This window comes from Perna viridis, chromosome 5, assembly GCF_037379345.1.
Source record: "Perna viridis isolate PV_CMFRI_1.1 ecotype Kerala chromosome 5, ASM3737934v1, whole genome shotgun sequence".
Lineage (NCBI taxonomy): Eukaryota > Metazoa > Mollusca > Bivalvia > Mytilida > Mytilidae > Perna > Perna viridis.
Genome location: NC_142449.1, coordinates 32,990,591 through 33,003,619, shown reverse-complemented (window position 1 = coordinate 33,003,619; position 13,029 = coordinate 32,990,591). Strand labels below are relative to the sequence as shown.

Below are 13,029 nucleotides of genomic sequence, written 5' to 3'. Positions count from 1 at the left end.
TGTTTGTTTTATTCTTAATACACAATGTGTTACTGGGGGTACTCACTTATCTCTTAGAAAGCGCTTCTTAAAAGCCAAGGAGGATAACACTTTCTGTGACTACGAGAAATGATTTATTATATTTGCTCAGATTATTTTACATTTTAAGTCATTGTACATGTGAAAGATGTTTGTTTAGACGACCCTTAAATATTGCGGTCATATTATGATACCATGCTGTTGTCGTCGTCCATAGACATTTCATGTCCAGACAATAACTTGAGAATAAGTGCATATATTTTTTAAAGTATATTCACATTTTATTACAATTAATCCTGTGACAATCTCCCCTAGTAGTCCAGGGAAAAAACTATTAAGGGGTTCTATATAAAAATGATAATCCTCTTTCACAGGGATAATAAGTTGAACTAAACTAAATACAATCCGATCTGAACTCTACTGTTATATAACTGTTAACAACAACTTACAACGTTTTCATTATACATGACATTAAAAAATAAACAGGCACATATACATGAAGTTATTAGCAAGATGAACAAGAACAGGTCACCATACTAGTATATGCGATGATGTAATTTAAAACATGAAAGTCTATGGATAATCCAATGCCATTTTCGTTATGGTTTGAAAATTTGCATCTGTATAATGGATTATTTGAGATACAATCTCCACCGATTAAGTAAAGCAACTGATCGAAATCAATTATTATTTAACATGATTTTATTTCGAAATGGACCATTTACTCAAACAAATGAATAACTTAAATTCTATATGTTTCTCTCTTGGTGCATTTATTCCTTATAAAATGTCTTTTTCTATGAAATCTTGAATTTGAAATTCTTAAATTTTGGGCACCTTTTGAATTTCTTCAATAATTATTGTGTTTTTTTTTCTACATTTGAAGAAAAGATTTGAAACATATCCCCTTCTGATTTTTACATAAATGACAATTGCCATGAGATATACTCATTTACGTAATCTTAACCTCTGCATACAATATATTATTCAAACATTTCCATTGGCATAGTTTTTATCTTATCTTCAATGGACATTGTTTTAAGATTTAACCACAGTTCAGTCCAAACCTAGGAGCCATATACGAATATTTTGTCACTTTAATTGACATTTTGGAGTAACATCTTCGAAAATCATTCTTTGGACTGACTTCAATCTCAACTCTTCCGGTTTTATCGGTCCGTCCTTCATAATTAATTCCAGGTCTGAATTTATTTTGTTGTTGAATTTCTGATCTTTTGTGGATCCACTACGTGTACTTGATTTCCATGATTACCACTTCAATATATTTATAAACACTCGTGGAGTAGCATTTTTTACCTTTGAATATTCAGAAATACAGTTTTATTATAGATGAATATCTGATAAATCACTTGACATTTTGGAAATCATTTTCTTTATTATCTTAAATATCACACAGTTCTATTGTTCCACTCTTAAAAAATGATACCAAATTAACGATTTATTCTACAATTTTATATTTCTTTTGCCAAATAATCGTTGGTTTAAATCATCCTCTCTTGATTTGGATCCGGTTATAATAAAAAGTTTGAATATGATGGTAGCGCTTTCCGATAAAAAGCGGTAACATATTAATGTTATATTTGTCGAATCCGTGCACTTACAAAGTATATTTGGTCAAGGACGTTAAAAAAAACCTTGGTAGTTAGTTCTGTATTCGGATCTGCAGTTTCGAGAAAACATCTATCTCCCATTAAAATCTACCAAATTAAACAAAAACAAGGGCAGTAACTCTTACAAAGATCCGATTTCATGTACAAATTTTTTATATCAAAAGCACAACCACAAATGAAAAACTAAGACTGGTTATGTGATAAGGAACTGTTTGTGAACAAGAAATAAAACTGAATTCGATTTGTTTCGACATGATGAATCACGTTTTGTCTGATTTTTATAAAGACTGACACTTAAGTACCAATCCATATTAAATTCAGACACAACATAATGTTGAGGTTTGAAGGTGCCCCTATTGTTTCTTTTTTCAAAACTACGAAGGGCAATAATCTTGTATATATTTATTAAGTTGTACTACAAGGTGCCGTACAACACTAGAAAAACTTAGATTGATTTTAGGTTTGTGACTTTAACCATTTGAAAGTAGAGACCAAAAAATGGGACAGAAACAATCATTTTCATTTTGTCTGGATAATAATTTAAGGTAAATAGATCTCTTTCTAATTTTACCAGTAATTGCCATACCAAGAAAGGAAGGCTGAGAGTGATTTAAAGGGTTTTGACTTGAGCTTTTCAGGAAAACGAAGCCAGAAACAAGCATTTTCATTTTGTCCGAACATGAACGTGACTGACAGTGAAAGTCTCCGATTATGGTCAATTCTTATCATTTAGCTACATCTTTTGATCTCGGTTTCCGCTATAGATTGCGTATAATTGTTAAACACGCCTAGTTTCGGGGCTTTTGTACATTGCATCAACCCAAAGAACTTAAGATAAAGTATACTACAGACACTGTGAAGTCAGCCTCATATCTTGAACTGCACTTAGAGATCGATGGTATAGGAAAACTATTGATCAAACGATACAACAAACGCGATGACTTTTCATTCAGAATTGTCAACTTTCCTTTCATCTGTGGCAACATCCCTTCAGCACCTGCGCATGGCGTTTTCATATCACAACTCATACGTTGTGCCAGATCTTGTCGTAACTACAGAGACGTTTTGTAACGCAGTAGACAACTTACAATTAGGCTTCTGGAGCAGGTTTATGTTGCTACAAGATTGAAGTCATCACTATAGACGTTTGTGGGTCTTGGAACTCGTGGATCATTACGGTGTATCCATCTGCACCATGACTACCAATTTGTTGAACGTATCATAGTTTGTTTTTCCTCTTTCATCTACCCCGACTTGACTTTTTATGAGCAAATCAGCTGCTGTTTCTAGGAAAGCAGAAGACGCTTACCCTACGGTTGCACCTTGTCCATGCTCCCAGTTTCAATGTTGTCTGAGTTGCTCGTTTACTTTTGCTTTGTACGTATTATTTTGGTAATTTTATGTTCTTTGTTGTTTGTGTCTGTTTTGCATGTCTTGTCTTTGTTCCCTGGATTACATTCTTTTGATTTTACGCTTTAATATTGGTTCCCTTGATTATTCTTTCTGTATTAAGTGCTTAACTACAATAAAATTCTCTGTGTCAATCTTGAATTATGTCCTTACTTGACCTCACTGTTCAAGTTGCGACCTATCTGCGGACGTAGCAAGCTGTGTCAACATGTATACATTTATTTTTAAGATATACATGATAAAATCACCATAGCAAAACAAATAGTTTTATATTCACGTTTAAATGCATTTAACACACACGAAATTCAAATTCGAGTTTTTCATGATTTATACTTTTCTGTTAGTTTCGATTGCAGAATGTATCGAACAGTGTATTGGAGTAAATTATTTCCCTTTCTTTGGTTTTTCAAGGACGGCAACTTGTTGCCCACTTCTACCTGCGTCACCAACGGTAAAATCACGCATCTAGTGGTCATTCGACACCGTTTGTTCGTCAAGTTTAGAGGTTTTGTGTTGTTTTGTTTTTATTTTTATTTGTGTTTTTGTTTTTGTTTTTGTTTTTTTTTATTTATTTTTTGTTATTGTTTTTGTTTTATTTTGTTGTTTTTGTTGTTTTGTTTTGTTTTGTTTTTGTTTTTGTTTTTTTTTTTTTGGAGGGGGGACTGTATAACTAAAAACTGAAACTAAAAAGTGTAGGACCAAAAAGTGTTCTAACTTTGCATAGTGTTTATAATCATTTTGAAGATATGCACCGTCTGTTTAACAGGAAAAAAGAACAGACATGGTAAAAGGCAAAACATGCACCCCTGTATAACCCTTATGAAAATAATAAATACAGAGATCTCTAAAAGGTCGTCAAGTAAGCTCTGAAAGGCTCCGGCAACAAAGGTAATAAAATTCTTTGTAACAGAACGATGACACTTTTTCAAAATAAACTAAAAATCCAGATAACGACATAAAGACATGTTACTGACCAACATAGGCCAAACAAAGGTGACATTAGCGCGAAATCAATTATTTCTAACCAAGTATCATGCTTCAAGCACAACAGACAACTTAGAAATAGAGGACACATATCCTAAATTGACAAAACTAGATTTAGACAACAAACGACCATCATAAAACATGCGATATTTATCATTAATGATCTGAAATTTGTGAATTTGATCTTAAACTTGATATCACAAAGCAATAAATCATGCGAAAAATCATGCAGGGCCAACAATTTACTTGAAGATTTAACAAAAAAAATAAAACTTTAGAACTTTGTGAACGTGATTCCAACATTTAAAGTATTTAAAAAAACATTTTTCATTACTTTGTGTTGCGGACTGTACCGCATGTTACATGTAACCCGTAACTCAAAACAATATCGAATTATGTTATACAAACTATACAAAATATTTATGTATGTAATGAAGATCTGTGTCTCATGAATAGAAATTTGACAAATATTTGATATGGCTTTTACCTATTGAACTCGGACTTTTTTTAACAGAAAATGCTATCATAATTACATACTTTACGTTCCTGGCTAGCTGTACACAAAAAAGGTTTGTATATTATGTTATTACTTTAGCCATGATGAGTGAGGAAAGATGTGGCAATAATGTTTTGTTTACTCTAATATAATATCATGGTATTATCTTTATCCAGACGCGTCATGGTATATATACACCTGCTATCGTGATTGAAATCTAATAAATGTGTTGATCTCTATGATGTTTCATATGTCTGCAAATATTGATTTAAACCAAGTTGCTGTGCCCTATACATAAAACAATTATAACTACCTGAACGTAATTTTTAATCGTGAAAAATTTCTCGAACAAAGAATGTGTTTTTTATTCAACAAATATTACATAGTAATCACCAAACAAACTAAAATGAAAGAAAGGGAATAAAGAGTTCCAGTCTTTTCTACCTACTCGCATCTCTTAAATTCCACAGTGTCAGAGTTATATTTAGGGCAAATTAAAAATAAAAAATAAACGACAATTCATTTTAGCTGTCGAATCTATTACCTCATATATAATTCATTATCATTATTTCCTCCTCCTCATTTTGCAACTTTTATAAGAAAAAAAAGTAGTCTATGAAGTACATATAGACCACTTTAATGACCTTTTTCTATTGTAAATGCGCACTCGAGCGGAAGATCTGTGAGGATCAGTTTTCAACATTGCGGACACCTGGTTGTGCAATGTGATGACTATTGGTCTAGTATCGATCGTCATTCATGACTTAGTTTGACTTTTTGATGACAGCTTGTCTAAGACTAAGTGACCGGGAGATGGTGGGGACCAAAATTAACCAGGGGATAGCGGGAAACTGAAGTGACCGGGAGGGGAGGGGGGTTAAAGTGGACCTTGGGTATGACCGAAAGTGAACCTTTGGGGAACTGGAAGTGGATGGAGGATCATAGGGCCCTTGACCTAGAAAGGGGACCCTTAAAGATTGGGAGGAAAACGACCTCTATTGTTATCCTCATTAAGTGTCCTAATTAGTGTCATTGTATGGTATTGTGTTAACTGGTAAGTATAAAAAGGGGGGTATTATGACGTGTCTTTCTTTGTCTTATTAATACACTTTTATTAATGTTAATTGTGTTTAATTATTTTTGTAAAATTATTTGTAATTTCATTGTCATTGTGTAATAATGTCAAATGGATTGGACACTTTGAATAGATTTTAAATTTTAATTTGATTTTCTTTATGTTCAATGGATTGTGTAATTTGAATAGATGTCTCACGGATTAGACAGATGTTTATAACTTTACATTTTACTGGTGATTTCAATAGCCCATGTATTGACGATCAACATCTTTTTATTGAGCTTTATGAATACATTACAGTAGTAAAGACGTGTTGTACCACTATGATATCAATGTTATCATTGCTTTAATTATTCTTGTCTAATTATGTTTTATATGTTTAGTATTCAGTTTGCGATTTTGACTTATGATTATCCAGACAATTGTAAGGTTTACAATTGATGTTTACAATCGGTACGTTAAGAGCTTTTGAATGGTATTGTTAGATGGACAACAGGGACTGTTTCATAGTGGTGTTGGTTTATAAAGGAATAATGACCTGTCTAAAATTATTTGATTGAGCTTTCCAATCTATAATAGTAATGGTCTTTTTGAATAGTATTGCTGATATGTGTCAATGTACACTCGACCGACCGATGTAATGTCGTTGTGTAATATTCATATTTAAGAGTAATCAAGGGAACCAAGATTATAGCGGTAATCACAAGAATGTAATCCAGGGACAAAGTCCAGATATGGAAAACAGACATACACAACAAAGAACATAAAGTAACTAAAATCATACATACAAAGTAACAAAAGCAAATGAGCAACTCGGACTCCACTAAAAACTGGGAGCATGGACCAGGTGCACCGGTAGGGTAAGCGTCCTCTGTTTTTCTAGAAACACCGCCGAGTTGCTCATAAAAAGTCAGGGGTAGACAAACTAGGAAAGGAAAACTGTGACCCGTTGAATAAATCAATTGTCATGGTGCAGATGGATACACCATAATTATTTAGTTGACTTAATAAACGACTTTGTAAGGGGACAGGTGTCGTTTGCTTGTGTACTTCTATGTCTTATTGATATTCACTGTCGTGTGGTTAGATGTATTTGAAAGGTTAAGTTTGTTTTCGTTCGCGGACATTCATTCGGAGGTTTCGAAGTCGAGTTACCTCCCTTTCAATAACAACGCTTTTTTAACTTTCATATTATTGTCTTTCTCCGTCATAAGAACATTATGGGTCGGAGATCCCACAATGTCTTTACAATTCAATATCCATACGGATAGCTTTGGTTTAAGTCCTTTATACAGCGTTTATCGAAGACGATTCGGTAGTCTCTCGTAGGGTCAATAATTGGTTTTTTTTCCTTCTCATTATTCTGTCGTCTTCTACTGTGGTGCCTTCAGGTCCGTTCACTATCATTTCTCTTAATAATTCATAGTTGATTTGAAGTACATTTTATGATTAAAAGTAATTCCACGCACTTTACAACAGGTCGTCGTTCCATCATCTTGTGGTTTAGTTAATTTGAAGGCATAGTTCTTAGGGCCGCCCGTCACGAATTCTTTGATCTTGTTTCCAGCTACTTCATTCATCAGGTCTCCCAAATAATCTCCAAGAGTCAGTTTCCATTCTCCTTCTTTACTTTTGAATATTATGGAGACGGTATCACAGTAGAGAGCACGGGGTCCAGGCCGTTCCAAGAAGCTGTACAGTTTCAGTCTAGCCTGAGCTGTGTAAAAGCGGCAATGACTACATTTGTTCGATTTGATGTCTCAACAAACTCTCCATCGCATTTCCACCATTTCATCAGTCACAAAGTTGATACCGGTTACGTCGATCTGATCGCTGGTTAATAAGTCAAAGTATTCAGCCGGTTCTGTTACGTATTTAAGTTGACACATGTTCGATCTCTGTCCGAATTTTCCCCAGCTGTTCAATATGAGTTTTCCAAGTTTCTCATACCGGGATTTTTCTTTATATTTTTATACTCCAGTAAGATTCCCTCTTTTTCGTGGTAATCATTAATGTATCTTTCTTTGTCTCCTTTTGTCTCACACCATTCTGGCCAGCCACTCGATTCCTTCTTGAGTTTTAGAAACGTATTCACATAATTCGTAAATAGGCCATCGCTTTTGATTTCAGGATTGTATCTCTCTGTGTGTTCGAAATGCCAGACTTCATAAATCTTTTTAATCTCATACCCTATCTCCAGAGCTTTCTTTACTTCATCGGTTACCCATGTTCCAGTTAATGTCCTTTCGTCGTCGGTATAGTAACACTCGGTTTGATGGTTTTCGGCACACGTCCTATACACTGGAAACATCAGTTTGTTGTTTTTACAGGAAGCACTGGTATGTAAAGTCATCTAGGTGGCAGAATTTTACATTTGATCAATCCTTCGTAGTTCTCGATGCCTTTAAAATTCTCCGTAATTATTTTCGGGTGGCCTAGCGGTACTTTTCCAGTCTTATTAATGAATGAGTATAATGAGGTGACGTCATAATAGTTCTTCTGATGCTTCATGGTATAGCGTAAATGCTTCCGTACGTCCCCCGGCAAATGTGTCTCTTGGTTCGAGGGGGCTTATACATTCTATGGATTCTACTTATTGTTTAACTAAGGGATCCTTTTTTACTTCCCGGTCAAAGTCGCACTCCCATTTGCTAACATACTTGTATCCATTCTCTGGCGAAACATCTAGGGCATCCATGCCAGAAGCATCCATGAAATTCATTAACCGTTCAATCTGCATATCCATCCACTCTATATGGTCCAACTTCTTGTTCTCCTCCATTCTGTGCATGTTGAATATGTATGCCTTTTGATTCGGACATGTATTTGAGCCACTTCATGGCTTTGCTTGGTATGAGTCCAATGATATCTGGTTTCAGAAATTTAGATCTGAAAACGAGGTTGCAGGCAGAAGCAATATTGATACATTGTTCAAATGGATCTATGTATGTTCCGCCAATGGTTTCAGTGGTGTCCATGAATAGCTGACGGAAGGTTAAACAGGCCTTTCGCAAGATGTTTACGTCTGTTTTACAGTACTTCAAAAGCTCGTCTTGAATGTCGAAGGTATCCCCTCTGTGTTCCTCATACCATGTCATAAGGTTGTCTCTCTCAGCTGGTTTCATGATATCTGGATTATAATATCGTATGTCTGGTAAGTGCTGTAGCTTGATATATTTATGTTACTTCTTGTAGTAAAGGTGAGGGAAGATTCCCTTATGAAGTTCTGTGAATCCAAACATCTTCGGAAGCTTAGACAGAGCGGTTGGTAGAAAATTCAGTGAATCGATCATCCTTATCTTACATCTAGGCACTTTTATTGACATGTTCTTTCCACCATTAGGAATAATCGTGGGTTTGACTCCATTTCCGTACAAGTATTGTAGTATGGGGATGGAATCATATCTTTTAAAGTTATGACACAGTTCGGTACCTCCTTTGTTGATACCGGAAAATAACCACGAACAAAATGCTTCTGTTGTATCTACTCCTTTAAATACGAGTACGTTCGCTCCGCAGTTTTCACAGGAACTCTCTTGGTTGACTTCTTTCTCTAAACAGCTCATACAAACTTTATGCACGACCCAAAGATTTGGTCGATGCTCATAAGCGCCACAGGTCGATTTCTTGCAATGTATACATAACCAATTGATCCAGGTCGGAAACCGTCTCTGCACTGCACTTGATCGTCTTGTGTACACTCAAAGTCGAAAAAAAATGTAGGTTTGCAACTTGCTGGGTTCAGCATTATCCACCGTTACAATGTACCATATAACATTGGTGACCATCCTCCACGTAGTTCTTACAGCTTTTACAATACTTTTCTCCACATTAATGGTCACATTTGTGCAACAGGGTGTTGATGGACAAATTTTACTTGTGTAATACGTAATACAAGTAGAATATCCTATCGTCGTCTGCTTCTTGTGAAGATTGGAGCATTCCTTTCCCATAAAGTACCGATCGCAATCGGTACAGTTGATCCATTTCTCTTCTTTGTTGACTTGGTGCATCTTCTTACAGCAACTACATGCATTATTACAACTATATGTCTCGAGGTGGTCGTATCCCTTTTGGCAAATAGTACAGTAGTAACATTTTGCCAAGAATCCTGCCACGGTCGTGATGACTTCAAAATGGTTGTCGTGGTGATATAAGTATAGCTTCTTCTCTGCTTCCGGTCCAGCATAAACGATTCCATTAAAGTGTTGTTTCGAAATCACGTTGATCTGGCACTCATTCAAGTATTTCTGGAATTGTTTGAGTTCTTCGACTCCACACTTTTGTAAAGGAACCCCCCGCACAAGCATGTAATTCTAGAGCTAGCTCTTCCTGTATCCGTCTTCCTTGTCGAATTGAATTCCACTGGGGATGATTGTCTAGTCTGGCTCTAGCGTTCACCATTGCTCGAGCGCAACAGAGGTCGCCTTTGTTTCGAATTCTGATGACTGATCTCTTTTCTTCCGTGAATCTTTCTAAGTCGATAAAACCATATCGCCGACCTACTCCCCCATCTGGCAGTACGACATGTGTTATCTCAAACGCCAACGTCTCATCCAGTAAAAATTCTTCATAAGATTGAAGGACACGTTCAATCTCGCGTAGCAGGAGTTCTCCAGTTGGTCCACTTGAACAAACGGTAGAGTTATGGGAAAATCCAACGATGGATTGTTCATGGTCACCTAAATCAGGTCTATTTGATTGGCGAATCCTGTAAAGGTTTGTAAAATCAAGTCGAACAGCTCTCATGAAACATCTAGTATTGATTCTATATTCCCTTCTTCTACTCCATTAATTTGCCCTTTATATTCCGTAGCCGTCGTGTTGAATTTGGCAATGTGTCTCCGTCCTTTCACGTTGATATCATACATGTCTTCGATTTTGTCTGGTCGTTTTGACTTCAGTACTCCGAATCCACAAATTTGATGATGATTATACTCGTGGTGTCTAAGGTTATTTATCCTATTGAAGACCATACGACAAACAGTACAATGAAATTCAGCTTCATTCCGATGCTGTTGTTGGTGTCTGGTGAGGTTACTACGCATCGTGAACATTTTGCTGCAGATGCTACATCTCATGATGTTATGGATCTTGAGCAGTCTGAAGTGTTCTAATAGCTGATTTTTCTTGGCGAAGGTTGCACTTCTTACAAGTATGCATCTTCTGAGATATATAGAAAATATTGTTTCTTTCATGTATTCGATATAATCAACGCACATATACATGTACATGAACTCGATAACTAACTTATATATGTAGATTAAGTATAGAACGTACCAACGAAGTTGACAGCTTGCAATATTGTTTAAGACTGATGTTTATACTCTTGACCTCTACTATTTATACCTGATGCATCATGGTGTATAAGCTAGAATGGGTGTTAATGCCTCGAGGTGTTTTTCGAAACTGAATTTTTACAGTGGCACCCCCTTATTTATACTTACATCTCGATATTTTAATCTTAATTGATGTTGTTACGGGCGTTCTGATTGGTCGATATGTATACATGTACGAAAAGTTTTAACGAGTGGTTTCTTTGGCCTATATGTACATGTACCAAAATTGTTAACAATTATTTTCAATGATCAGTAAATACATGTAACAATATTTGTGAACGAGTGTTTTCATTGGGAAATATATACATGTACGAAGATTTTAACGAGTGTTTTCATTGGCCTATATATACAATTATCAAAATTTAAACGAGTGATTTCAATGGGACATACATACATGTACCAATATTATTATTCTCCAGGAATCTAATATATTTTTCAAAGGAATGGATCATAAATGTACCTGCATGTAGGTTGCAGAACTTTAAAACATATATCGATTATTGAAGTCATCGTATATAATGATAATACAAATATCAATCACCAATACCATAGTTTTAAAATAAAGATTATTTGTAAAATGCTACAGCTAATTGTTTATTGATGAAAAGGTGACCCCCCCCCCCTTTTTTTTTTATCTCATTCCGTTTGACGATAAACATAGCTAAAGCGTATAACCATAATTGAATAGTGATGCAAATACCTCAATATTGAATTCCTACTCGATCCGGGGATAAAGATATTATCTGAAAAAAGAATATAATACATAAATGTTTTATGGATTCAACCTACACTATATTGGAAGACTCATATTATAAATAATGTGGTCAAGCATAAGACCAGGGCGGCGATTTCTTATTCTTTCTTACGCTTAAAAGTTTAAATGTAAATTAGTTTAGTCAAATGATCTTCAACATCTGATGTCTAATACTGAAGTAAGATCTGTTCTATACGATTCGATAATCAACTAACCATGTATATACTAAAGGTTGTGATCATTTTCAGGGTCATTAACTTCTTGAACAGATGTTGAACATAGCTTGAAGGATGACTCATATTGAAAGTCTCTTAATCGATGAACAAAACTGTTTAAAGATTTTTACATGTTATACAAATGTTTTTTTAATAGTCAAAATGTTCTTTGACAAGTTAAACTTACTAACTTACTCTTTATATTGAATTAAACATCTTTGATGTTTTGTACTGATAATAACAGACAACTTCATGTTGAACCATTTTTAAGAGAATACTTTGCACAATTAGTTTCAAAAGATCCATTTGAATTGAAACTTTTAAATAAAACGAAACATACTTAGGTTAACACATTACCGTATCTAATTTACCGAGAAGTCTTGCTATTCTTTTTGTTCTGTTTTCTTCGAGTGCCGATGTAATAATGTGACGAAATCGTTTCGCAACACATAAATTTAATTGATCTATTTTTGATTTTGATTGGAAGATAAACGCACGTGACATTAAGACAAGTCTAGACTTGCATTAGCAGTCTCCAATATTTTTTTTTCTTTCCCTACTGTTCATTTAGTTCGTAGCACAAAGTGTGTGTTTTATTTTCTTTCAAAAGTTTGAAACAGTAAGGTATTAATATTTTTCACTTAATTATTTGCTATCGAGACAAAATATTTGATGCGTAATTTTCGCGTAAACAAAAGTCTGAACATAGCTTAAATTTTCTTTTCAAAAATAACTGTGAAAGAAACGTCGTGAATAAACATAAGGTATATCTTCGTCTTTCTTGACGGTTTAGTCTATATTTCGCTCCAAGAGCAGAGGGCTTACTCTTCCTTCTGCTTTTATTTGGGAGTATTCGAGCAGCAGCAGATAGAAGCAGCAGGAAGAATTAGAGGTCAGTTAATAAATACTCGCTTTTTTTTAAAGACTGAATATGATAGTTAGGCGTTTGTGTTTGCGTAATTTGTTTAGCTTCTATATGGATGTCTCAGTGTTGAGCTGATATTTAAAAAAAATAACCTGTATACATACATGTATATAAAACAGTGAATTCAGATGTATTTACAAAAAAACATTATGTTTATACACTAAATTTTGTGAGAAGTGCCG

The 13,029-nt window shown here is 34.8% G+C and overlaps 1 protein-coding gene across 1 annotated transcript; it reads right to left on the bottom strand.

Annotated features, from left to right (window-relative positions):
• Positions 1-6,822: 6,822 nt before the first annotated feature.
• Positions 6,823-10,776, bottom strand: LOC148617140 (uncharacterized). Its single transcript, XM_088584475.1, has one exon. The coding sequence runs from the start codon at positions 10,361-10,363 to the stop codon at positions 9,851-9,853; it is 513 nt and encodes a 170-aa protein (XP_088440601.1). The 5' UTR covers positions 10,364-10,776; the 3' UTR covers positions 6,823-9,850.
• Between the last annotated feature and the right edge of the window lie 2,253 nt (positions 10,777-13,029).